We start from the raw sequence: 27,223 nt of genomic DNA, 5'->3' as shown, positions 1-27,223 counted from the left end.
TTGACATCTCTTCTGCCAGATGTAACATACTGGATTTAAAATATCTTTAACATGAACAAAAGAGAACAAAGTTAATTTAGTTTCTGCGTTTTCTACTAGTTTTTCAGGAACATATTTAGCCCAGTTTTTCCAGTCATCTTTCAAACTCTTTCATCTTTTCAATCAAATCTGTTTCAAATAGCTGCTAACCACACAAGCCTACTAAACACAAAAGAAAATATCTGACAGTTTGCAGCAAATGCTACTGTACAGCTTCCATGGAGTCTCCAAGGTGTTTGAAGAATCTTGCAAAAGGACTTTAAAAGATACTGAAGTCACCCAGCTGGCTCTGCATAGACGAATCAGCTGCCTCATTAGACAAGATGTAGTAAAGCAGAGTAGAAGGGCAATAATGTTCTGTATGGATGGGCACTACATCAGTCTCCTAGCTTTCTGTACAGCAGAAAAAAACCCCTAAAACAGTACAGCTATCCTTTAATTTTGTAAACACAAGGGACTTGGGATTCTGGAGCACAAGAAAATCTGGCTGGGGGGTGGGGCAAGGAGGCATTTGGAGAGGAGGGGGAAATAGGAGTTTGAGGAAATGTGAATTTTAACCAAGCCCGAAAACCAAGACTACAATCCTGGTTCTGTTATTTGGTATTGTCTACTCTTAATAAGTAATCAACAAAAGCATCCAACATACAGATCAGTCCCCTACAGAGACCTCCCTACCTCTGCTTACAAGTCTTCTGGTAATGTCTCTCAAAAACACATCCTTTATTTCTAGATGCATCTTGATAAACCCAACCAGTCAACACTTTAGCACAGAACCTCAGAGTACAGAATGCAAGTTTCAAGCCCAAAACAAAGGCACTACCTACTGAACATACTTCTGTAGCAGAAACAAAGAGCAAACCTCTCAGCCAGATCTTTAGTAAACTAATTTTATGATTTTCAGAGTATTCAGTACTTCTACTAGCATTATCAGTCTCCTGAGAACATATGAAATTTAAAAATGGTACACAGTTTATTCTATGTGCTTGTGCTAGCCTGTCTCCCTAAAGAAATAGCTCATTTACTTCATTATGTTTGAAATACTTCCGCTTTCTGTCTCATTTGCTTCTTTCTAATGTCTTGCCAATAGTATTGATCAAAACCTGTGATTTGGATTAAACTCCCCATTGTTCTTCTGTGAGCAAATTCTTCTTTACATCCTCTCATATTATTAAAAACATCCCCTTTCCTTCATAAGAGGGGCCTTATCACAAAACTGTGATTTAAGAAATACAAATCATAAAAGGCTTTTACAGCTGGATAGGTTTCCAGAGAAACCCAGCATTAGCTTTCGAAATTACATCTCAAAGTTTTGTGAAAGTGACATCTGAAAATGTGCCAGTTAATGTATTAAGATACAGCAATTATATTTTATTAAAAAAAAAAAAGAGAAAAAAAAAAAAAAAAGAAAAAAGTCATCCCTTATTGTCTGTCCACTTCCCAAGGAGCTAAGCGTTTGGAGAGATAGTAGATTCAATTTCAATTTGTGGGCATGCAGACGGGGTACCCAATGTTTTTTTGAATTCTGAATTCACAGCTTGTGCAAGCTGCTAGGACAATCTCATTTATGTTGGATTTTTAGGTGCTGGTGGGGAACGAGGGGAGGCTGGCAGGCACAAAGAGATGGAGGAGTTATGTTTACTGGAGTGACATTTCTGCTATGCTCCCAAACCTGACAAAAGCTAGAGCCTTCTAAGTTCCCAGGAAGTTTTAAAACTTCAAATGTTCACAATGTCAAACCCTAATTTTCTACTACTTTCAGAGTTCTTTCAATTGAGAATTTCCAAACAGAGAAGATACTAGTTTTAGATGACCTGGAAAGGAGGTGCACAGGCCACTGTGCTATCCCTGCAAAACTACTTGTAAGCAAAATTCTCCCTCAGTTCTTAATTCAAAGGCTTTGGCAAAGAAGTTAGAGGAAAATCAGGTTGCCTGTGGCACCAAAAAGATAACCTACAGCAGACATCCTGCACATCTGCCTAAACAAAGATATTTTTTTAATGATCTTGTTCCATCCTTGGTGGCTTGAAAAAACACTGGTATCATTTCAACCAGTGCTCCCTACCTCGGGATCCAAGCAGAACAGGGACAACTACACAAGCCATTGTGTGGTACTGGCCCAGGAGCTATCACGGTAACAGAGACCATGTGAAGGGAAGGAACACTAGGAGACTTCCTCACCTGCACAGACTTTGCCTATGCACTGGCCAGGAACAACATATTTTTCCTCTTGATATCTGTAAGGGATTGTTGACTTTGCCTCCCCAAGACTCGGGCGACTCCAAGGAAACTGGGCTGCTTCCTCTGCAAGCTGGAGGAAAGGTGTCCCAGGCCTAGGAAAAGACAAGGGACTTTGGAAAGAATTTGGCTCCGCTTCTGCCACTGATGCTACTCTGGCTTTTTTCAGGGAATTTTTGGAGTCTGTTCATCCTTTACTACCAGTCAGATGATTACTGGGTTTCATTAAGGCTGATTACTACTTTTTCATCCCAAAAATTCTATCCTTCAAACTCTGCAAAAAAATTAATGATTTTTCTTTTAATGTAGTAACACTGAACAGTCTAAAAATTAAAAAAAATATATATATAAATAAGTATTATATCTCATAGAAGTTTTGCTACAAAGAAAGGCCTCAAGTCTGACACACGTGTTGTTTGGAGGGAGAGATCCATCCAGAGTTCTTTCTGAAAGCTGGTACTTGGTCCTAATTCACAGCAAAGACCTTTTCTGCTGCCAGTTGCCAGGGAGACTAGAAATACCATTCAGGCTTGGAGGGATCTTTTGTCTCAAGCTCTGAAAAAAGCTCTCACTGAGCATTTAAGGCCTTCATTTTCTGTCATTTTAGGGTAGAAAAGGAGATGGAAATTTGTTATGGAAGGAAAACCAAGCATCCGCAGAGCCCAATCATTTGCACAACAACAATAACCTCAAAAGAACAGCTCAACACTACCTTATCTCCAAGAAAAGAAAACAACTCCAATATAAAAGAAAATCTCCCTTCAACAAGTAGAATAGGCTAGTTAGTATACTCTTTCTTCTAGTAAGAGGCTATAGAGGGCACACAGAGTAAGAAAATACTGCAAAGATTCAGGGCTCGCTGCCACCAGCAGGAAAAAAAATAAATAAAGCACCCACACAAAGAAGAGGTGGACATACTCTGTCCTTTATTTTCTTGTGTAAAAAACATTTAGGACAAAAACACAAAAAAACCCAAACTGTACAAAAAGCCTCAGCGTCCTAGATCTTTTGTAAAACTTAACAAACATCTGGTGGAACAGCCAAAATAATTAAAAGGGTTTCAATAATCCTAGCCGTTCAGTATAATGGCAGAATTTCTACGCTTACTCATATTAAAGATCTGATCTTCCTTCTATATCAGCTGCTTGCAGAAAAAATAATAAAAAACCCAAACCCAAACCCAAAAAACCCCAAACAAAACTTGAAGAAAAAATAGCTTGCCCTGTATAGAAAACTGCAAAAGTAATAGAGCATATGTTTGAACTGGTCTGTTTATGTTCCTGATAGTTACTTTTAAAGTCAGCATTGTGCCTAAGGAAACTTATCCAGAGTTTGGAGAACCATTAGCCTAAATGCACAGGCACTGAACACATGCTTTTTACACTTCCATTTTCTAGAAAAAACAATTTGAAAATATTTCAGATTATTGTCAAATGTCCTTCATTTGCAGTCCCTGTATATGGAGTACAGGCATATCTAAAACATCCCTTAGGCAGCATTTGAAAATGCATATAAAAAACCTGGGAAAGTCAGCAGATAACAACCACAAATATTTTGTTGCTTATTCAACAAGCCATTAGTAGAAACTGCACAGTACAAGTCAATCCGTGGTTTACAACTCAAGTATAACGCGCTACTCTAGTATAGCTCCCCAAGGCCAAAACAGTAACAAACAGCCATATGAAGTATTTACAAAAGTAGAGTTGCCTTCTTACGCTGATAAATCTTTCTGTTGACATTTGTACCTGCAAGAATCTTTACCAGAAAACTTTAGCTCATCACTCCACTGCCATTCTTAAATAAAGACAGGCAGCACTGAAATAGTGCCATTTTCTAAAAGAGAACAACTTCAAAGCTTACCCAGACTGCAAGCATCTGCAATTTACCATTTTTCATTGTAATTAACCTGAACGCATCATATTTCAGCTAATAATTAAGTTAGAAGTTGTTTGTTTTTACAAGCCTTTCTAAGCAACCTTGTAAGCCAAGTTATCATTAACTAATTGTATTATACTGTATAAGCAGAAAAACCAACAGCAATTCCGAGTTAGATGCCATCAGAGTCATAAACTGATTAGTTTAAGATGTTTTATTAAAATTCAAAATATAACAAGAGCATTCTACTTACCATTTTCACTATGTCAGCATAAGCTGATTCAACAATCACTCCACGATTTGTTGAAACATATTCAACCAGTTCATTCAGTGTTGCTCTCTTAATTTCTTTGCTTTTCAGGTCTGAAACAGAGTCCATGAAGTCAAAGAGTACACAACACTGTTGCAACTTCTGACAAAAAAGATCTTGCTGTTCATTGAAGGTGGCATCTATAAAAGAAAAAAAACAAACAAAACAACTTAAGTCTATAGACACAAAGTCAGAATTCTAAATCTGTTTTGTTGACTAAAATTTGCTTAACTGTCAGGTATTTATTATGGGGAATAGTATGCTCTATAGTCAGCAATCAAAACTGAAAATATCTGTTTAAGTATGTTAGAATTGATGACCTGCTATTCACAACTTGTATTTCATACAAGTAGTAACAGATAAACATATGGCAATAAATACATTTATGGAAAACAAGTTCCTGAGTTAACTTTGTTTGATATACACAGACATTAATAAATACCAGCTCTCCCTCACCAGAAGTCATACACAGAAGCAGTGCATCATACTAACCTTTCATTCATCCGATTTGTCTCATTCTGTTCCCTAATCCTTTATTACATAACCTGCTTAAAAGCTGTAAAATCTGCTTTGAAGAAACCCTGTCTTTTTACCCCAATGCAAAATACTTCACATACTTTTGACATCATGTGATGTATGTTTCTCTTAAGAATCAATTCCAATATTTCAAAAGGATTAATCCTGAATTTTCATGCTTCGGTCTATATAATTTGCTACAATCTTAGTCATGTAAGGTTTTCCAGCTTTTTTGGCCTATTAAGACAAAGCGTTTGGCTATGACTTGCCATTTTCATTTTAGAGTGCAGAGACTGTAAGCTGATAAGCAAAATTCCTCCATTAGTATTTCACATTAGCCCTAAAAAGATGGATTAAGAACGGTACATTTCAAAAATTTAATACATCCTTAAAATATTTTAACTGTTTAAAAGTTGCATGATCACAACAAAAGCAGCCAAGGTTTTAACTGAAAAATTGGTTTAACGTGCCTTTCATTCATATTGTTAATTGTTTGTTGGGGTTCTAAGCCACTCCAGGAACATAGCATCACCTCCTCTATCAGTCAATTGGCATTTCACTCATTCTGGTGAAAAACTTATTTCCAATTTTATCTGCCAATAAGGAATGCTCTCCCCCTGAAGAATTTTCAAGACCTGTCTATAGCCAGACTACTAATCCCTTAGCTTCATTGATTCACTGTAGTATTCATATTAGCACTGCTAGTTTCATAAGGAAATGATCAAGACAAGAAAAAGGCAACTGCCTTGTAACACTGAGTATGGAAAATCTTAAGAGTCTCACTTTAAAATTTGAACAAATTACAAAAATTTTTCATGCTTCTCTGTTAAGATTATTCTAATTAAACTTCATTTTAAGTTTGTAAGTTTAATAACTCAAACACTCTTTGATAATACCAGTTCCTCAAGTTTCTTACCAAAACACCTTCCATTTAGTGGCTGGAACAAGTCAACAGTGGTATTATTCAGTAATTATCTGATAGAATTCTTTTGTTTCCATAAGCAAAAAGTAATTGCTAAAATGGACTGAAACATCTCCACTATAATCCCAACTGCTCCCTCTGCCTTGAAAGTTCAAACACCAGAATATTATATTGTATTCCCTTTCCCCATCTGACAGTTATGAACCTATTAACTGAACATAACAACTTGAGTAAGCTTTTGAAAAAGCTAGCGATTACTAGTCCCTCATAAAGAACAATTCATACTTTTGAATGTTAATTCTGCAATTTTAACCATTTCTCTTTTGAATAAAAGTCTTGCAAGACACTTATTTCGCTCAGATAACTACAAAGACATGAATTGTTACACTGCAAGATAATGAACATCAGCTGTAAAAACATTTGTAAGTTACGTAACATTTCAGCTTAGATCTTCTAACGTTCTACAGTGGATTGCATGAGTAAGTACTGTATCATAGCAACAAAGCATAACAGTGACATGCTGAGGATAAAATCCAAAAAGCCTAATTTAAGGAACCGACACAGGGAGGACAGCTTTCCTTGCCACTAGCCCCAAGCTGACAGCCAGACCCAAACAGCAGTCAAACCTACTCTTATTTTTCCTCACAACAAACTTAACCATACTCCAAGTTACAAAAGCCCAGCAGGGAGGCACAGCTAATGCAGTGTATTTAGTTGATGTTACACAAAATGAAGTATCACTAACCAAATTTTACGTAAAGTTTCAGAAACCAGAAGACAGCATCTGAATACTCCTAACAGTGGTTAAAACTAGACTAAAGACCTAAGTTTAAAAGCAACTAACAGGAATCCAGACAAAAATCAAATCACTTATTACCTTCCCTAGAATATCAAAGCAATCCCTGCATTAGCCACTTTTAGTTAAGACATCAGAGTAACACAGACTGCTAATGCAATGGACTGGTGATACATGGCAGGAGAGGTACAATCTGATCTATCTCAATTAGACATTTTCTCAAATGAAAAACCTGCCCATTCATTTGTTTGGTTAGTGTTACTTAAAGAAAAACTGAGAAAGTATTTTCTTCTACACATACACCCATTTTCCATACTTATAAGGGGAATCATAAAATAAAGACATCTGCAAGAGACAAAAATCATGTGCAACTATGGTAATAAATAAGGTCACAAGAAAGCCAGTTCTGTTGGATCAGCATTACCTGTCTTCATGTGCTCAATCCCTGCTTGACACATGGCACATTTATCCCAGCAATGTTACAAGAGGTACCATGGGAACCACCAAGTGATTTGGGAAGGTTTTTGTATTGGGCAAGTGTTCTTAACTTTTTAAAGCCTTGTCTTTAACTATCTTTAACTATGCTAGCACAACAGAAACTAGATAACTCTACACCACAATAAAATCTTATTGCAATAGTTTATTCCGGTTCTATAAATAAAATAAACTGTGCCACCATAATTGTATCAACAGCAGAGCTTTTAGCTTTAGTAGTTTAACAAACTGTAACATGATTTTTAAACCAGTTTCAGTTTAATATCTATCAAGATTTACACCATACATCTGAAATTCAAGATAACTGCTTTTCTTCAAATGCCCTAAATACATTAAGGACCATAGAAGATAATATAGGTTCAAAGCAGACAGCAGATGCCTTAATAAAATAACCCTGTTGACAGGCTGTATTGGGGGGGCAGTGGGAGAATAAAAAATGAAGCCCGAATTCTATTACCAGCCTGTCCCTGAATTGCTCATGTTGTTGAAAAAGACACTGTAGGAAGAAAAGGAGGAAAGGAAACAAAACACTTGGAAGCCTAAAGCAGAAAAAAAGGAACAAAGGCATTTAATCCTGTTTAGAAGAGTGTCAAGACACATTAAACCACACCCCAGAAAATGGTCTACACACCATCTGATCCAGGTGATCAAAATGCAATTGCCTCAATTTTATTTTCTAGAGGCTTCTCAACAGAAGCACAATTTAGGAAATTCTTTCAACCCACTGATACATTCTTTGAAATGTTGGTTGCAACTTGATCTGAGGTCCTTGGGAAGGTAGAAATGAGATTTAGGGCAGCCACAGAAAGCAGATTCTTAATCAGGTACGATGGTAGGAAATCCTAAAACCAAAAGCTTCCATCCAACACCAAAAGGATTATTGTAAATTATGATCCACTTTAACCATGACTTTTTCTAAATATATTTATTGCCTCTGGCCATTTCCACAACAGACGGCAAAATGTTTGTAACTGTTGAAAATAGTTCTTTCATTGTTGCACTTCACGAAACTGAAATTCTCAACAGACTATTTCCACTATTTACAAAATCCTCATCATTACAGACAGTAGCCACAGTATCAAAGGATAAAAAGTTACAAACAAGTTGTCTTGAAAGTTCCTCCTGAGCAGAAGTTATTAAACATTAAAACTGCATGATTGTACAGATTTGTCTCCAAAACAAATGCTTTTGAATTGTAAGATCATCAATCCAAGTCCAAGCATGGAACGCTGAGTTAAAAGATTATTTTTTTCAGGGACAGCCCAAACAAAATACAGATAAGAGACCGTTCACCATCACAGAACCACCTCACTAGCATGTAACTGGAGAGACATAACACCACACATGGGGGACCATGACGACATCTTCCCACAGTATATTTATCTCATATGTTTACAAGCCTTTCTCCTGGAAGGAAAAGATAGATACTTCTCCTTTCCAAACAGAATTGTTCACCCAAGACCTTCTGTACAAAGCCAGAGAACCTAACATAATCCTTGCTTCAGTGGCAGGAACCACAAGCGTCTTAAGTCCACAAAAACTCCTCTCTCAACTATACTAAATTGGAAGTTCAAAAAACATACTTTCCCTGCCAATACAAAATAAACCCTCTCAGACATTTGCAAGAAGTTTCCAACATTACTTTTTTGTAATATGTATTCCTACTTTTTCCTGGAAAAGCTACCCTAGGAAGATGCAGAAGCCAGAGAAACAACCATGAAGTTCTCCTTTGACAGCTTCTTAAAGCAGTTCATACACAACCCTTTCAAACACAGAGGACAATGAAATTATGGAATCTCCTTACAGTAAACTGAACTTGGTGGGCAATCTTATGCTTCTACATAATTCCCTGACAAACTGAAATACAGACAAGGACTAATGATCGTGCCATAGTTATGTCACTTTTACTGTGTTAAGTTTAGCATTTACTCTCCATCATCCAGTTAGATTTATTGTGGTATATGCAGCTGTACTCAATGTTGGAGATCTGCTAGAGCAGAATGAAGCCCTAACACTGACATGGAGAGAGAAGCACATGTACTGTAAGACATCAGTGTTTTGTTATGTTAGGGTTTTTATGTATTTCCTTACATCAATAAATTATCAAGTCTGTGGTACAGCCTGCTCTTCTCAAAAGGTACTGTGAAGTCTGGAAAGGGGTTAGTCTGGTAAACTCTGCCCTAGCCTACATAAATCAGGCATAGGGAGTCCTGTCTAACCTAAATTTAAGACTTATTTTTGTCCTCTCTGTGTGTGTGTGCGCATTATTGTTGTGATCTCTCTGGGTGTCAGTGCTTATAGGCATGGTAAAGCACTGTTAGGAACTGGAGTTTTGATACAATTGATGTTACAACAGGAGACAAAGTGCAATTCCAGGTTTGCAGAGGTCTACATATGCAGCTGGACAGGCAACGAAATAGTTGTCTGACAGGGAAAAGGAGAGAGGTCCGTCTCTCTCCCTGCTACCCCCTTGCCATTTATTTCTCCTTTCCCCTCCTCTGCTTCCAGTCACATCTATCCCTCAACACTGGCTCTGGAACTTGTCAGACTCTTCTGTGAGCTGCTTTAACTCAATAACATGGCCATATTAGTGAGGTTAAACGGCTTCTGGAGGGGCCCGATGTGCATCAGCACTAGCACAAGATCAGTGATAGGAGCAGAAACTCCTTTCAGCTGTAGTGAGCTGTTAAGTTAGTTCACCATCTCCTTTGGAGCCAAACCAACCAACTATAGAAGTAAGAGATGTGTAAGTAGGATTTTTCAGTTGTTATCTACTTTTTTGAATAATACATTTCAGGGAGTTTGTTGGGGGGGCAGGAGGGTGGATGGGCATTGTGTGTGTGTTTTGTTTTGTTTGTCTTTTGGTTTTTTGTCTTTTTTGTTTTGTTGTTTGGGTTTTGTCTTTTGGGTTTTGTTTGTTGTTTTGCGTTTTTTTGTTGTTTGTTTTTTTAAATAGCTTTAAACTCCTTTTAAAAGAAAATGTAACCCCTGTATAAAATCTCACCGTATAAATGACCATACTGGTAGTCTATAACATATGCTGGTAACTGCACACCTGTAAGAGAAGCTCCCACAATTCCAGCTTTTAGTAGCTCAACAGCCCAACTGAAACTAGTGGAGCTACTCAGATGAGCACTCACACAGTGCCTTAGGTATCCAAGGAATCCTGTCAACGGTATTATCAGGTTTTCCACACAGAAAAACTTTGCCACCCTAAGGAGTAAGTACCATTTCTTAATAGACTAGGGTTGCAGGTTTTCCCTCTGCCCCCTTCACTCAGAGTTCAAACAGAATTTATTTCCAGATTACCTGTTACCCCAAAGTCTACAGCTGTTGCTGGAACTCTGGAAAGGGCTGAGTAAGTTCCTCTGCGTGTTTTCAGTAAACAGAGCTCCAACTTTCCAGGTCAGATAAGGGAATCAGAAAGAACATAACGTATCTTTAAAATCTGACCATCTCCCTATGCAGTAGTAGTTTTATTCACTAGAGAAGGTTTGGAAGACCACAAAGTAGAACAGTATTCTCAAACATCATGCTACAAGGAAATTCATACTACATACAGGAGATAACCAAAACAAAGACTTGGCACAGAATTAAAGGTACAGAAGGCATGTTGGTCAATCACATCTAGGATCCTATGCTCATGCTAACACTTAAGCTCTTCTTTTCAGAAATCAAAAGGACTGCAAAGGAGCAATTGAGATAAGCTAAGATTCTGCCGTACTTCCACTTAAAGGTAAACTATTCCACAGATGGTCATCAGGCAGGCCTTGTGCCAAGAGATCTGCATAAAAAAATACTTCAAAAAATACACTGTGACACTACTTGTTCAACTGTCTCTATAGCACATTCTATCCAAGTTAATACATACCTTTCTCCAAGCAGTTAAGCAAAGTCAAATTAAAACTGCCAAAAACCACCAACTTGCTAAAAATGGTACTGCCATCCAAGTAAGTCTCCATTTTCTTTTTAATTAGCCAAGAAATCACAAGTTTTGCTCATTAGAATATTCTGCATTTAAGATTAATTCTGTGATACATGTCAGGGAGGAAAAAAAATTAAAACAAATCACATTAAGTAAAACTAGTCGAGGACAACAATCATGAATGACCTTTAATCACAGACAGCACTGAAGTTTCCAAAGTTGGTTACAAAGTCTAGGCTATAGATAAGTTTAAAGTTGTTTACTAAAAGTACTCCTGGAAAGCTAACTTCCATCCAATAACAGATACTGTTTGTTCAGATCACCTCATCTGCCACTCCACATGGTCAGCAGTTGACCTTAACAAATCAGTCCAGAAAATCTGAAAAGCCTGTGCTGATCTAACACCACCTGTCACAAATTCTGTGACTTGACTCCTTGCAGTGATGGTAATCCGCAAGCGTCTTCTCTAGATTGTTTCTACCATCTTCCAAGCCTTCTTATAATCTCATGTAGTTGAGTCTCCAGCTATTATCATGTTAAATCCCTTGATTTTAATGAAGTTTTGACTCAAGATACTTCAGGCAGTAAGAAAGTACCCTGTTGAACTGCTCTCATATTAATAGCCCTATTTCCTACTGTCTAACTACAGAAAACAGCATGCAGTCAGATGTAAAAATTAGTAGAAATTATTCTCTTGGTCCTCAAAAAGTTAGATAATTAAGATAGACTCTAGTAAGCAGGTCTGCCACAATTCACCTCATTTCCACCACACTTTCTCAAAAAGGAGAATTAAAGCACCATTGATTCCTTAAACAAAAAACTCAAACCTAACAACCACTGGAATGGAAACATAAAACACCCTGAAGTCAATCTTAACAAAATGTGCACTCACTTTCCTCAAGAACACGCCACCAGTTCAGAATCTAACTGTAATTCAGCTCCATGCAACAACAAAAAAAATGCAGGGAAAAAAAATATAGTCAGACGACCTGACACAGTTGAATCAATGCTGCTTTGAAAAGTGCTGAGAAGTTGAGCAATTTACATATGCTTAACATATGCAAGTTTTGTTCAGCGATACTATATTACAAGAGGCAAAGAAGCTTCACTTATTACACAGCTGAAGTACATGTTTTCAAAAAGCAATTACGCTACTCCTCTTGTATTTGAACCAAGCTTTCTTCCACCAGTAAGCCAACTATTATGTTCCCCAATAGCATTCATTTATGGTTTTGGCATACACAGCTACTGTATTTGCTGTCTTCATTTAAAAACCATCAAGCAGTTTTAATGACTGATCATATGCCAGGATGGGCCTATCCTGAATATAACTGGAGGCTCTAAGCCCTTAGCATTCTCTCTTGTATGCAAGACATGAGACCGAATAATGGTTTCACTGGCTTGACGAAGGTGTAATAGCTCATGATTATTAAGTAATTGTGATCTTAAAATAATTCAAAATAGGGTCTCTGCTTCTTTAAGCTAGACAGTGCTAAACTTAAGGGTGATAAATCCTATCATAGAATTAACATGCACAGCCAGGTCATTAAACTGGGAAGAGGGGAGAATAATTGATTTCTGGAATGAGAAGTTGTTTTTTGTAAGATGTGAATATGGGATAGATGGCAACCTTTAAGTTACAATACAAGTGATAAAAGGCATGAAAATCAAAACTGCTTTCCCCAAACAGAAAATAGAACTCCTAAATAGCTTCTATTACAATGAAACACAATTGTTATGGTAAAATATAAATGCTTTCTCAAGAAGTCCTCCTAACAAAAGGACAAATAAAGGTCAAGGTAAAGCTGGGTATATAAACACATCCTCTCCTTTAAATCTACTCTGGTTACCTGTATTAGCCACAAGCTGAAAGCACACCACAGAGAGGAGGGCACACAACAACTTGTTACTCTCAGTAACTCATGTGCCCGAAAAATTAACCACCAGCAACACCAAAGAGACTCTATAGAAGGGAGACTACAGACATCTAAGACAGTCACAAAAAAAGATCAGAAAGGACAATCAGTATGATGCTGCTTTTTCCTGATACACAACTTTTAAATACATTTTTTCCCTAAACACAAGCATTTGTCCTTAAGAAATACTATTTATTGAAGTATAAGAGTTCAATACAATTTTGGATCTTCACATGTAATTTTGAAGATGTAAAACGACCCCTCAAGTTGTGACAAGGCAAACTTAAGTTTCACATCTACCCTGCTAAGAATTAAAGTAAGAATAACCTAACCAGCTCTGCTCCCTGTTTACACCCACCCACCCCCAACTGCTGTAGTACTCTGTACGTACATTACCAGGGATAGACAGCCTGAAAAGCAGGTGACACAGTTGTGTGCCACACAGACTCAGTAAAAACTTAAGCTTGATACCCATTACAGAGTACTGTATTAAAAACATTCTCTCTGCACAGGAACATAAACCACTTTGCTTGACCAGAAGACCAAAACAAACTGATATGCACTTTTTAAGCTTGAAAGGGTAGAAACTGTATTTACAACTTGAGTAAGTTCCCTTTTTATTAACTCAACTGCAAAACTCCTGTCTGACTGAATTCTAGTATTTTATAATTAGTAAGTGTTGACAATGAAGTATGCTATAAGTGGATCTGGTGTGTGTGGTTTTTTTTTTAATCTATTAACTTGGTATTCTTCCCCAATCAAATTCACACTTTATCAAAGTATAAACATCCAGTTTAACATAACACTAGAAAACACAAGTCAACATTACAAATCGTTTTGTTTGTATTTTCCCAGAAACGAAGAAACACCGATTTAATTTTCACATAGCAAAATTAGTGCTGAGTGCATATAAAAATACCTTTCATTTTGAAACCCCGGCGTAGCTGTTAGACATTACTTCAATAGAAGTACAGAAACTCATTTGCAGGTTAATTTAAACACTTGGCTATTTTAAATGCATAGAGGGGAGTAATTTAATAGGAAGTCTGTGCCAGAGGAAATGTGCAAATCTAGCTTTTCAAAACTCAAGGAAAAACCTCCTCTTCCCTGGAATCCCTGTGTAAGTCTGGGTGGAAGTTACAGGTATTGGATTAATTCCTCAGATAAATATACACTTTACCAATTGGCTAAACCAGTGTTTCTTAATTTTCAAGGTTTTCTCAGACAAATAAGATAATGAGATACTTTATAATGGTAAGTGTCACACCAGGAAGAACTAAGATTAAATTGGACTAAAACACAGGTGAAATCCTGCTTCTGCTGCATTCAGTGACTTAACTCCCACTGACTTAAATGGGAATAGATCACCCTGAGCAGATGAACATTCAAGCACTTGCAAGACCTCTTCACCCACTTCACTTAAATTAAGCATTTCGCCTCAAATAAAAGACTGAGCTACTTTTTTCACTAATTTTAACCATACTCTAACAGTTTCGTTCTTTCTATCAACAACTAAAAACATCAAGTCTTTAGTAATGAGGGATCCTACACTTCATTATATTCCCATTTGGCAAAATCTCTTGGCTATTTTTACACTCAATTTACACCATTTTGATGTACTGAGTTTATTTTGCTCCTGCTTCTTACTCTTAAGGGAAAATACACAGAAATATAAATTACCAAACTTTGTCCTTCCTGATTGTACTGTGGGACCCAGCCTATGCCCCTCATGTGTGTTCTGACATTTGCATCTTGATTTTTCATCTCAAAATAACGACTGTTTTCCTACAGAATCAAAAAAATGCTGAAATGCACAAATTTCACATGTGTAATACAAACCCAAAGTTCAATTCTTATCATTTGTTGCTGTTACACACATGTGGAACCAAAATTTATGCTGCTTAACAAGACTACAGTCTTACACGTATGCCATATTTTAAGTAAGCATGAAATTTTAATGAAAAACATCATACACTTTTCAAAAGCTTTACTCAGTTACACTAAATTGGAACTTTTTTTTAAACCCATTTTATTCCTCTACACTTTCCCATAGAATTTTACTTGGGAAGAACTCAATAAAAATAAAAGCTGTGCTTTTATTTTGAAAAGGACCAACCATTTACAGAAACAAAGTAACCTATTAAATCACTTCTAAAAGTTCACTTGTTTATGCAGTGATGCACCCTGCTAATTCTCAAATACAGCAATAGCAGAAATTAAGCTGTTTCCCCCTTCATATTCAGACAAATTGCTGTGACTTCTTATTCCTGCTCTTCAGATCAGTCTTCCTGGCCCATGCTATACTGTTCTCTACACTTGCTCACCCCACCTTCTCTTTCAGTTCTTCTGAGAAAATCTATGGTGCTGCATTTACCTCCGTTATCCACAGCATGTCAACTCTCTTAAGTGTGTGATGGTCTCAGATATAAGCTTTTAATCAGTATTTTGAAAAAGGAAACTTATATAATATATTGAAAGTTTTCCTGTTATGGTAGGGAGTACCTTTAATGCCTTTAATAGTCAAAGGTTTAAAAATCACTTGCTGGAATTAGAACCTCTTCCTTTTGTAGCACTATTTTTGAATATACACATACATAGTTGTTCTTGTTACTCATATCTTGACCTCCCAGCTCCACAGCAAAATTCATATTTCTCTTCCGAACCCTATCATATTAATGGGGCTCACAAAACCTACCAATTTCACTAAAGCTTCGTTTGGTAAGATAGTGAGAAACAATGGCAAAGACACTTGAGATGAGAACAAGATAGTAACCTTTTCCCAGTGGTAGCTGGGCAACACAGTAGCACAAATTATTATTTTTTTTTTTTTAACCTATAGCCTCTTCCCTTCCCCAAATTCACAGCAGCAATACATGCCACTGCTTTAGCAGGTTACAGGTCACCTAGAATTCTAATCAGACTGCTGCCTATTCCCATAGCCTCCATACCCTCAAAATACTAATGCCTAGCATCCTGCACCTACATTTCACCAGCCTCTCAGCTTCACTTCCCACCCCCCTCCCATGGCCCCCCAAACATACAGTAGCCAGAAGCAGTAGTACTAAATACAATGACTGAAAGTTAATTTCACACTCTAATCATAGTCCCCGCAGTTACGTTCTCCTCATTGTTAAATTCTGCAGTAGACCGACACCTGATGAGCCAACTCCTCTGCAATCGATTCCTGACGTACAGAACAAAAACCCTAAGCCCACGAAGTTTCAGGAAGATCATGGGAAGTTCAACAACCATGATCACAATAAAAAACTATGAATTAACTAGAAGAGAGCGTGATAAATATTTCCAGAAAGCTTCACAGCCAACAGGAGTGTTGAGTCTCTGAATACTGAGCTTACTGCAGCTACTGGAGGGGAGCTAGCTTCTGCCCTCTATTCACACTTAAGCTTCTCTAAGCAGCCCACCATTTCCATACTATCCCCTCACCTGTTAATACAGTTCTGGGTTTTTGCTTCTAGAAAAATACACATTTTCCATACATAGCTGCCATGCTTATAGCAGTACTACAGACAAGAACCAAAGAAAAGCCATGCATAGTAGCCTCACAGAGCATAATAGATCCAGAAGTATCTATAAAGAATAGCGTAGTAGATGCTGAACCATCAGTCTTGCTACTGAGCATGTCTTAGAATCTGGACCAAATCAGATCCCTTTTCATTAAGAACTATGTGCTAAGTTCCAAAGTACAGCAAACATCAGACCTCAGGACAGCTTTTGGTGTTTTGTTTTGTTTTTTAATATTGTTACTATACAATTTAGTTTTCCTCTAGTCTTAGAAGCAGTTTGAACTGTTTTTGCTGAAACTAAGAAAATTAGCCTGAGGAACAGTTCCAAATAAAACTGCCCATACTTGGCATGGAAAACTTCAGTCCAAACAGTTTAGCAATGCTGTAAGCAGCCGAGAATAAGGTCTGGCGAAGGAAAATTGTAGGCAACCTTAACTACGATGAGCTCTGCCTTTAAGTCAAAAGTATATACTATGAAATAGGCATCCTGTAGACAACATACTTCAATGGCCGTGAACTCAGCAAAACTTAACAGAAACTAGTTAAGTGACTCTCCGATAAAAACCAATGATTCAGACATTAAAAAGAAGCTGTCACTGTCAGTCCAGTTTCTAGCAGAGCATTTTGCCAATGAAGTCTTATAAACAGATGTTATTTACTACCTTGATCTAGTTCGTCTGTGGTTCCAACCTCCAAAATCCACATGCTGCCATAAATATAATTTTAGACTGCTAGATTAAAACAAAAGTCAGGACTACAATGGCATAGAATTTGAATTTTATACCTGTCCCAGTGGAATTGTCTTTTTTTCATAAGAATGCAACACCTATCCCTTCTATGCTTAAACAGAATATTAATCTGTCCAGAACTGTTAGTATGACACCTTCTCAAAAGCACTGGATGATTTTTAGATAGATAGATGTTAAAAAGAATAATCTGTAGATTGAAATAATCTTTTGATCAGATAGCCTGGAGCAATAAGCAATCCCATTTATATTTCCTACAGTAACTAACATTAAATTCAGCACCTGCAAAACTAATATCTGACTAAACTAGAAAGCAACTAATATGGAAAAGAAATCTGATACTAAGCTGGCACACAGAAGATGTGAAAGATTTAAATAGAAAAGTTCATGTGAAGACTGTCAATAGGCTCTATATTTAGGAGTAGCTCTTGATGCAAGTATATTCCAAGACCAAAAATTCAAGTCTAAGGATAAAAAAAGGTCAATTTATTAAGAATTAAAGACTAAATATTCCACTCCATAAACTAGAAGCAGCTCCTTAATATAGAAAAAAAATAAAACAGCTCATTTTCAAGGAACTACATTAAAATATTTAAAAAATTCTTAAGAGCATTTTTTAGCTATTACAAGTTCGTTATTTCTCAAAATCTGTAACTTTACTAAACAAAAGTTTTGACTACTTTATAGTATGCCCTACTGAGATTATACATAAGAGTTAAATCTAGATAAACCTTAATTCCTCACAGAACATCTTCATTCTTAACTGAAATAAAGATTATCTCTCAAGGAAAAAACTCACCCAAAAAGACTGCAATTGCAAGGGGTGTTGAATACCAAAAGTACAGGATGGGGGACTACACAAGAAGAAACAATAATGAATCATGAGGGACTGAAAAAAAAGAAGTGCAGATCTGAGACAGAAAACTGTCATTTCACTTACAAATATTTATTAAGGCTGTAGTAAAAGTAAACCATTTTAAAATTTTGAAGGACACTTTCCTTTGGGGAGCAAACGGAACTTAATATAAAGAAGATAACTCCTCTCAGCTTTTTTTAACTCCACTTATTTTTGTCACTCTGAAGCACATATTATATGACTCAAAACATTCAAAGTTTGAAGTTTGAACTGACCCTGACAGATTTAATAATGTTTAAAATTGTACCCATAAGCAAGCTTATTACGTCTTCCTGTAATATTTCCAGAAAAGCTTAGCTTGAACACAGCACCTGGTTTTCAGTCAAACCCAAGCTCTCTCTCTCAAGGCTTTTAAATAAAAAAAATACTATTGCTAACACCTGTATTAGACCCCATATTTGAATGTTGAAACTACACACTGGAAGGTCTTTTAAAAAAATGTCTTACTCCAGTGTACTTCACCAGCCCTACAGAGATCATTATAACCCTGGCTAACCCATGGCTGAAAGATTTTGGACCCACTCTCCATTTGTTCTGCTGTAAGGGCCAAAGTTTTCTCTGTGGGGAGACAGTTTAATTTAGAAGCGAATACTAAAAAACTTATTTTCATATATTTGTTCTCTGAGCATGATAGAGAAAATAAGCCTGCAGTGACATACAGCTCCCAAATGGATATTCACTATTGAGAAGATCACAGAAAAGCATCAGAAAACGTTTATTCATTCCCACTGCACTTGATGTATTTGGTATACAGAAAAAAAACCCTGTATTTGCTTTACAACCTGACAAATCATATTAACTGTACTAAATAAAAGCAACAAGTTGTGGTTTCTAATCACCATTTTCCACCTGCATTTTTACATGATTCTTCAATCAAAAATGACAGAAACAAGTATGCATACTTTTAGTGTAATGAGTCAGATCAGGTTCCAAAGTCAAGCTGTATCTCTCTTTTCAAAAATGAAGGTAACTGCATGTGCTATTGCAATCTGACTTGCTATCAAGACAAAATTACCACTTCTTAAGACGTTAAAAATAGCACTTCCTTTGCCAGATTTCTTTAATCTGACTCTCAGAATTGTTCATGAAGTGATAAAATCCTGCTGTTAACCAGCAAGTTATTTTGGCTGCAGAATTTTCAAAGGATTTGTATTATGTAAACTATAAAGTAACAAAATTAAAAGGAGAGGGAGAAAAAAAAGAAGTATCTTCAACTTCTAAGAGGTTTAAGAAGCTTTTTTTTTTTGTCTTCTTTTAAATACAGTCATTGGGTCTTCAGTATTTCTTATTCAATTTTTAAATAATACAGTAAAATGGACACTCATCCTGAATAACAAACCCATAGGAAACCTCCTAACCTAACTGAAGAACATATTACTAATTTATGTATCCTGACATTAGTCAGGTGTTACTGAGCTTTTATCTAAAAATGATAAATAGCATCACACACAAAAATAAGCTGAATGTTAATGAAAACACACAGTCTTGCTGCCCCTTCTCTTAGTCTCACTCCCCCAAGAAAACCTCTAAAAAGAAAAGTACCTGCTATTTGAGGCTGTTACCTACTAGTAGTTACAGATATATTTCTCCTCCTAGCAGTGATACAATATACAGCCAAATTAAGGAAATCTGGTAATACACAGCAACAGTACAATTAACTGCAGAAATATGTACTTTTCGGATGATCTGTCTACAGCCTTTCAAACAACACAACTATGAAAGCATGTTACACAATCTGGTCTGGCCATTTCAGTGGCAAAACAACCAACAGTCCCTAGATAAAAGAAAAAAACCCACAACACTATCTACCCAAGATGGTATGTTTTAAAGTGGGTGGGTAATTTTTATTTTTCTTCTGGAACATCACTCCTTCCAGTAAAATAGACGTAAGCATTTTAAGCCATCTGACAAACCTATTGGGGAAGTTTTAAAATACTGTTTATACTTATTTTAGAATATTTTTTCTTAGAAATAAAGAAACAAGACATTAACTATAAACAAGATGAAATATGATACAGCAGCGTAACACCAAATGGCATTTTCAGCTATAAAACACTACTTTTCTCCCAATACAGGCTTCAAACACCTCAGATTTATCTATTTATTTGAAGGTACCTGGAAAAGCAAAAAGTGTTCATCTGATTTCGTAAGTGTATGCTGAGCACCCTTAGGCATCAGTATAATGACTGTACTTTCCTTTTTCAGCCTCTCCCTGAGAATGCTGGCTACTACTCTGTAGGTGATGCTACACTGGCAGCATCACAACTATTACTGAATTCTACATTAACTTCAAGAATAAGCAAAGCATTTTCGAAGATGCATGCAATTAGAACAAAAAGTTTTACAAAATGATACATTTACAGAGAGAGCAAATACTTTCTTTCTGGAAGCTTTTTTGGTTTAGGGGGCAGGGGAGGTTCTAGAGAGGAAGGAAGAGAGGGAGCCTCAAGCAGGTGGAGACAAATGAACCTATGTCCACAGCTACATTCAGGACAAACCTAACATCACAAATCCAACAGAGAAAACATGCAGAAAAGTACTGCGAAACTTTCTGCTAACTGCCTACTTGAGATTCTTGTCCATAATTATGTTTTGAAGCAGGTTCAGAGGGCAAGTCTTTTAAATTTAAACCACAAGCATATAGATAGATGTTATTTTCCTTTAAGAAATTAAGGCAATTCAAACTACTATAAAACTCTGCATAACTGAAGAAATTCCTCTGATAGTTTATGGCCTCAAATTTCCAAACATCTGAGCTGCTGATGCCACACAAAATTTCTCTGTAAAAAGCTGTAAAACTGCACTCACAAAACTGTAAGACTTAATCATTCAGAGTTAAAAATTTAATATTAAAGTCCCAGCTCAGCAAAGAATGTAAACTTGGACATTTTGCTGATTTAAGTTGGAATTACTCCCTGCATAAAGTATGTATGTTTAACCGTTTGCTGGATCAGAACTCAAACTTTCTGAAGTCTGCCACCTATGTGTGATATTTACCAAGTGCTTATACAAGGTCTCAAGTGTGGTTTTATAAAAATAACATCTGAAAAAATATACTGTCTAAACAGCATGTGAACAGCAGAAAACTAATCTTGGTTTCACACAAATTATTCCAGTTATGAATCCCTTAAATCGAACTAGCGTACCAAGACAGGACACAGAGAAAAGAAAGTCCAGAACAAGCACCAAGAACACCCTTGCTGTTGTTAAAAGTAACACCCAAAGTCACTGCAACAAACACGCTAAAAAAATGACCCCCTTGTTACTCTCCTGCCTAAGCTTATTTGCCCTTTATAACATTTCTGCTAACTACCAGTTTTGTGGTTCACGTACATCTGCCACTCAAGAGCAGGAAAAAAAAAAAAAAGTATCTTTAAATACTACAGACATGACTTTATCCCCCCCCCCCAATTAACTATCTAGGAATACTTTTAAGTTCCCTGTATTTCGTTCAGATTTTGGGTATTTGCTGCACATCACCATAATTTTTTTTACACCATCATATGATGCCGCCTCATAAACCTTAAGACTTTAACAGCAGTGGAAGTAAAACTGATGTGCTGGGTCATGTTAAGGTAATATCTCTCCCTTATTTTTCAGGTCACTGTCAAATAAGTTAGTAACAACTTTATGTTCTCTACTTAAACTTTTTTTTTAGGTTTTAGAAGAAGAAATATAGAAAAAATTATTTTGATGTTCAAAGGTATTAGTTTTCGTTTCATTTTCATAATCTAATGAAGCGAGTCTTTTCAGACTTCGGTTCCAGTACACAGGATAAAACCTTCACTATCCGTTTTTATGTCAGCAATGCCAGCATCTACAATTTTCATTCAGTTGCGAGCATTCGCGTACAGTGTTATGCAGGAGGTCTCTGGGGCAACTCCTGATCATTGAAATAAAATAGGCAAAACGTCATTCAAACACTGTTCAGAAGTGATGGGAAGGAGCCAAGAAGCCAAACGCAAACTCTCTCCGGTAACTCAGGATATTATGCCACAGGCAGGGAGTTCCTCTTTGCAAAGTCCCCCCGTGGGAGGAGCCACCACTCGCTCCTCGGTTTTACTGCTCAATTCCCTGAACTTACCGCCTGCATTTTCCACAGTTAAGCCCTCAAAAAGCACACCTGCCCGCTCAACACTTACTCCTGAATTACCCAGAAAATGGGTGGCAAGTTAGCGGAATCAGTCTCCGGGACAGTAAGCGACAAGCGGCCCGTCCAACACTCGGTTACGTGCGCGGAGGCAGCGAACCCCTCCGCACACAGAACTACTGCAGCGTCCCTACCTGGAAAGCACCGGCAGCTCAGGAGGAGGGGCACGGCTAAAGGGCAGAGGGTGCGGGGGAAGGGGACAAGCCAGGCCAGGCGGCGACAGGGCAGCGCGGGGCAGGCAAGCGGTGTCAGAAGAGGCAGCCCCAGGCGGCCGAGGTCATCGGCACCTGTAGCCGGAGGGCTGAGGTGTGCGAGGGCAGGGAGGGGGGAAGGACGACAGACGGGTACCTTTGAGCTGGGGCAGCGGCGAGAGCTCCACCTGGCTGCTCTGACTGCGGAACTGCGAGGAGCCCTGGGAGCGCTTCTGCCTCTGAGCCTTGCGCACCGATTTCCGTGTGAAGCCATCCACTTTCTCCGCGGCAGAGATGGCCGCCGACATGGCTGGGCGGTGAGGCGGCGCGGGGGGACGTCGCTCTCCAGAAGCATATATTAAAGCGGAGGGAGAAGCGGGCGGGCAAAAAAAGGGCTTAAAAAAAAAAAACCAACCACTAACCCCCCCAAAAAAACCAAACCCCAAACCAAGTCTTCCCTGCCGCCAGGCCCGCCCGCGTACACCACACGAACGGGGAGCGGGTAGGAGAGGGCTGGCGTCCTAGCGGCGTGCGGGGCGGCGGTGCCGGCGCGGGTGCCGGGGAGGCTCCTCGCTCCCGGCTGCGGCCGGGGTCCTCCGTTCCTGCTTCCCCCGGCGTTTCCTCTCCGCGCGGAGCCGGCGGCCGGCGAGGGAGAGGAAAAGGGGGAGGAGGAAAGGGGAAAACAAACAAACAAACCCAACCAACTTTGCCCGGCGGGGCGGGCGGGCGCCAAACTTTCCCGCGGCGCGGGGGAGACCGAGCTCCCGGTCACCTCAGAGCAGGCGCGACGCGAACCGCCGCGGCCCGGGCTCGGCGGCGCCGCTGCCCCGCTCCCGCCTCGCTCGCTCCGCGCCCCCCTCAGCCGGGCTCTCCTGCGCCAGCCCGCGCCGAGCTCGCTGTCATCGGCCGGACTCGCCCCTGGGCCGAGCTCGCCGGGGAGGCGGCTTCCACTCCCCGCGCCCCAGCCGCTCGCTTCCACACGCCCCTTCTCCGCCTTCAACTGCCGCCGGGCGCTTCCCGCGCCTCCGCCGTCATCCTGCCCCCTCCCGCTCCCCGCCGGGGGCCGCTACGAGTGTCTCCGCCCGCCACAGCCCCGGAGCCGGCGGGCGACCGGCCGCGCAACTTGGCGAAGCGAGTAGAGTTGAGGGGAGGAAGAAGGGGAAAGGGGCGGGGCAGGGGCGACCGCGAAAGGGGCAAAAAGGGGCGAGATGAGCGGCCGTTGCTGGCGGCTCTGAGTGATTGACGGCTCAGGGCAGCCAATGAAAAGAGAAGATCGTGGAACTTCACCACCACCCCCTTCCTCGCGCAGAGGCTTGGGGAGGACGCGGGAGCTGGGACGCGCACGGGGGACGGCGCGATTGACAGCTGGCTTCTCCAACTGAGAGGAGGGGAATGGAGGTGGGCGGGGTTTCCTGGCCGACGCGCAAGGCGAAGGAAGGGGAAGGGGTGGGGCGGGCGCCGGCCAATCCGTGCTGGGGGGCGGGCGCGGCGCCGCAGAGGGAAGCGGCCGGCGGCAGAGCGGGGCTGTTGGGCGCGCGGCGTTGCCGTTACGGTGGCGCCCCGTTACCGAGTCGCTACCGGCCGCAGCGGTCGCCCCGGGCAGCGAAGGCCTTTTCTCCTCGTGCAGCCCGGGCCCGCTCGCTGTCGCTTCTGTGGGACACAGCGAGCCGTCATAGGGACCGGCGGGGGCAGGAGTGCAACCGGGACTCCGGGCCGGGGCCCTGGGCCCTGGTCCCGCCGCGGGCGCCCTGCCTCACCCCACCTGAGTCGGGATTGTGAGGGGGGGGGAACGCGAAAAGGTGGAGAAGGTGCGTGGAGGGAGGGCGACTGGGGGCCCGTCCCGCCGCCCGGTGCACGCCTCTGCCCGTGGGGCCCCCCGTGGGCCGGGGTCCCGGCGCCGGTGTCCCCTGCGGGCTGCGAGGCAGGGCGGGGGCTGGCCTGGCCGTACTGGAGCTGCTAGAGCAGCAGTCGTGCCCGGTGCTTCTAGCAGGAGCTGGGGGTGCTGCTCACAGGGGAAACTGCCGAGAGGGTGTTCAACCATGAGCGCAGCGTGCCAGCGGGCTCCGTGCCGTCTGCGAAGTGCTTGTGACTTGTTTTTCCCCATCCTGCCAGCACCTCCACGTTTTTGCTCTTCCTTACATCTCCGGATGAATTTGGCCCTTGCGGGGCTGGGTTACCATGGTGTTTGCTTTCTCACACTGAGTCACAGTCTCGTTTTGCAGGCTGAAGGCACAAAACTGCCTGAAACAAGCACGTGCTTAACTTTCAAGGAGTGATTATTTACGGAGTAACTGATTCTTCTGTTTCATACAAGTTACACGGCTCAGGCTGAAGTTAGGCTATGAGAAATGAGAGCATATGAAAACCGTGACTGTGCATGCAGTACATGGCTGTGTTCAAGTCTGACTTTTGCTTGGTCCCATTTCCATGTTCAAACAGCCTCCCCTTTTGAACTGCAAAAATACAGAATGCCTTAGCTTGTAGTCATCCACGTAGAGATAAGTTTTATGCACATCAGCACATTTCTTAGTACATAATTTTAGAACCAATTCAGCAGATTACTGTAGTATTTTAAATACACGCTCAAGTTTCAGTAGCTATGGTAGGACATAAATACTGCAAGGTAACTTGTTTGTTAAATGCCTTCATGAGTTAGTCTATATGTATAAACCATAAATCAAAAGTCAAGTGTACATTATAGTTTTATGTGAGTGTTGAACTTTGGAAGCCTGTTCAATAGAAACTGTTGTCTGTATTTCCTCCTGTCATTCTTTTCCTTTTTTCTTTCCTCTGTTAACACAATCTCTACTAACTTTTTAATGTATCATTACTTGTGCACCTCCTGCCTTTTTTGGTTTTTGTGAAATAATCTTTGGTGTTTGGTAATACAGAGAGGGAAAGTACTCTTAAGAGCATTCTTTTCCATATACTTCTGATTCAATTCTGGACACAACATATCTAGAAATTAGAGGGGACAAGTGTTATTTTTCTTGTAGGTGTGTAGACTTTTTATTTCATTTTTTTTAATGTATTACAAAATGCATTTTACTGGCAAAATGACAGTCTTTAGGCACTCAGTCTTTAAACCACCAGCTCATGTATTTATTGCAGTAAAGGAAATCCTTGCATTCCTTCCCTGGTTGATTTGCATTTCACTTTGTGACCCGCAGATGCTACTGGGAGAGCGCTAAGGCCCATACCCTGTATTGGTGTGTTCCTCAGTTCCTGCCTGCCCTCCAACAGCTGTCATTTTCTTCTGCACCCATTTTTAGAAACTGACACTGATGTGTCATTGTGTCCTGTATACTGTTTAATTGGCAACTCAAGCCTTGCTGCCCGTTCCCAGTGTAAAAGTCTACCTTAAAGTTTCATCAATTAAATATTTTGGAATTTGTTAACGAAAAGTCTTACGTAAGTTCTAAGTAATGTAAAGATATTTTTCTAACATTTAAAATATTTTCTTCAAGGTTACTAGGCTTTGGAATGGCTTCTGTGCGGTTTAAAAACTATACTGTAAAAATCTGTTGGCAGTTGAAATTCATGTTGCAAAGCCCTTAGTAAATAGTAATTGTAGTCTCGCAATGATGGGATTTTTGTATCAATTGCATTGGAAAATATTTTCAGACCGTACCTTTGTGTATCACTCATAAAAGAAACATGGGTGAAATCTGAGTCAGGCAAACAAAAAGAAACTTTTATTCTCTCAAATAAATCAAAATTATTTTTAGCTGTTGAGTTTTCTTTTCACTTTCCGATATAACTCCTCTGTTTCAGAAAAGAATCATCATCAGCAATGTAGACCAGCTACAGTTTCCCAGGCTGGAATGGTAATGTTTGAATTAATGTACACTTGAAGTCAGTGGAATTACATGGGTGTATGAAACCGTTGGAACATACAGGCCTGTGGGACTGGGGTATTTGGAGAAAAAAATGAAAGTGAGAGCTCTGACTGGCAGTCTGAAATAGCTGCGTTTGAGAAGGCTGAAGATTGCCCTTCCCCGCTTTCTGCACATACTGCTTCCTACACAGCTGTCGGAGCTGCTCTGAGTCAGCTTCCGAACCCCCTGGTTTTTAGAGTGTGTGTATATTTAAAGGCACACAGCAATGGTGCCAAGTTTTAAGCTGATGGCTCCACATCCAATTCATAAAAGTCTGAGGTGTCCACAGAGAATGTTGTGAATAGTAATTTTATGCCAAGCTATTCCCACTCCTAAATCAGAGCCCTCAATATGCACTGAAGCATTGATTCTGCAAAACCGCACGCGTGCCTCTAACTTGACTTGGAAGAAAGCTCATTATCATTCATGCTCATTATTCAAAATGGAGAAGCAACATTCTGGAACAGATTTAACTAAAAGTCACATTTGCAGTTCTTTTCATTCAATCACAGAGATCTATTTCCTGCACCTTCTTAGCATCTTTTTACCCAGGAGCGAGACCTTTGGTAAAGTGAATGAGAACATGATATATCATTAACTTGCAGAATCCTGACCAACTTGGCTTGGAAGCGTGGTTCTTCAAGAACAAGGTTGCTGCCAGGTTTTGGCTGCAGGGAGTTGCCTGGTTGCCGGCAGGCACAGAGTTAACTGTAGCTCTGCTTTCCCATTCTTCTGTACAGATGCTTAGAGGCCAACCTACAAGAAATCTAGCTCTTCTCAGAGACAGTG

At 39.8% G+C, this 27,223-nt stretch overlaps 1 protein-coding gene across 1 annotated transcript in view; it reads right to left on the bottom strand.

The window, feature by feature from the left end:
- PPP2R5A (protein phosphatase 2 regulatory subunit B'alpha) overlaps nucleotides 1-23,068 on the bottom strand; it is a 44,525-nt gene extending 21,457 nt beyond the window's left edge. The window contains exons 1-2 of the mRNA XM_037405794.1: nucleotides 22,714-23,068; nucleotides 4,403-4,599 (exon numbers count right to left, since the gene is read on the bottom strand). Coding sequence (XP_037261691.1) covers nucleotides 4,403-4,599; nucleotides 22,714-22,864 — 348 coding nt within the window. The 5' untranslated portion in view covers nucleotides 22,865-23,068. The remainder of the gene's footprint in view (nucleotides 1-4,402; nucleotides 4,600-22,713) is intronic.
- Between the last annotated feature and the right edge of the window lie 4,155 nt (nucleotides 23,069-27,223).

The sequence above is a fragment of the Falco rusticolus genome, chromosome 12 (assembly GCF_015220075.1).
Source record: "Falco rusticolus isolate bFalRus1 chromosome 12, bFalRus1.pri, whole genome shotgun sequence".
Lineage (NCBI taxonomy): Eukaryota > Metazoa > Chordata > Aves > Falconiformes > Falconidae > Falco > Falco rusticolus.
The sequence above is the reverse complement of the archived record's forward strand: the minus strand, read 5'-3'. Positions and strand labels throughout refer to the sequence as shown.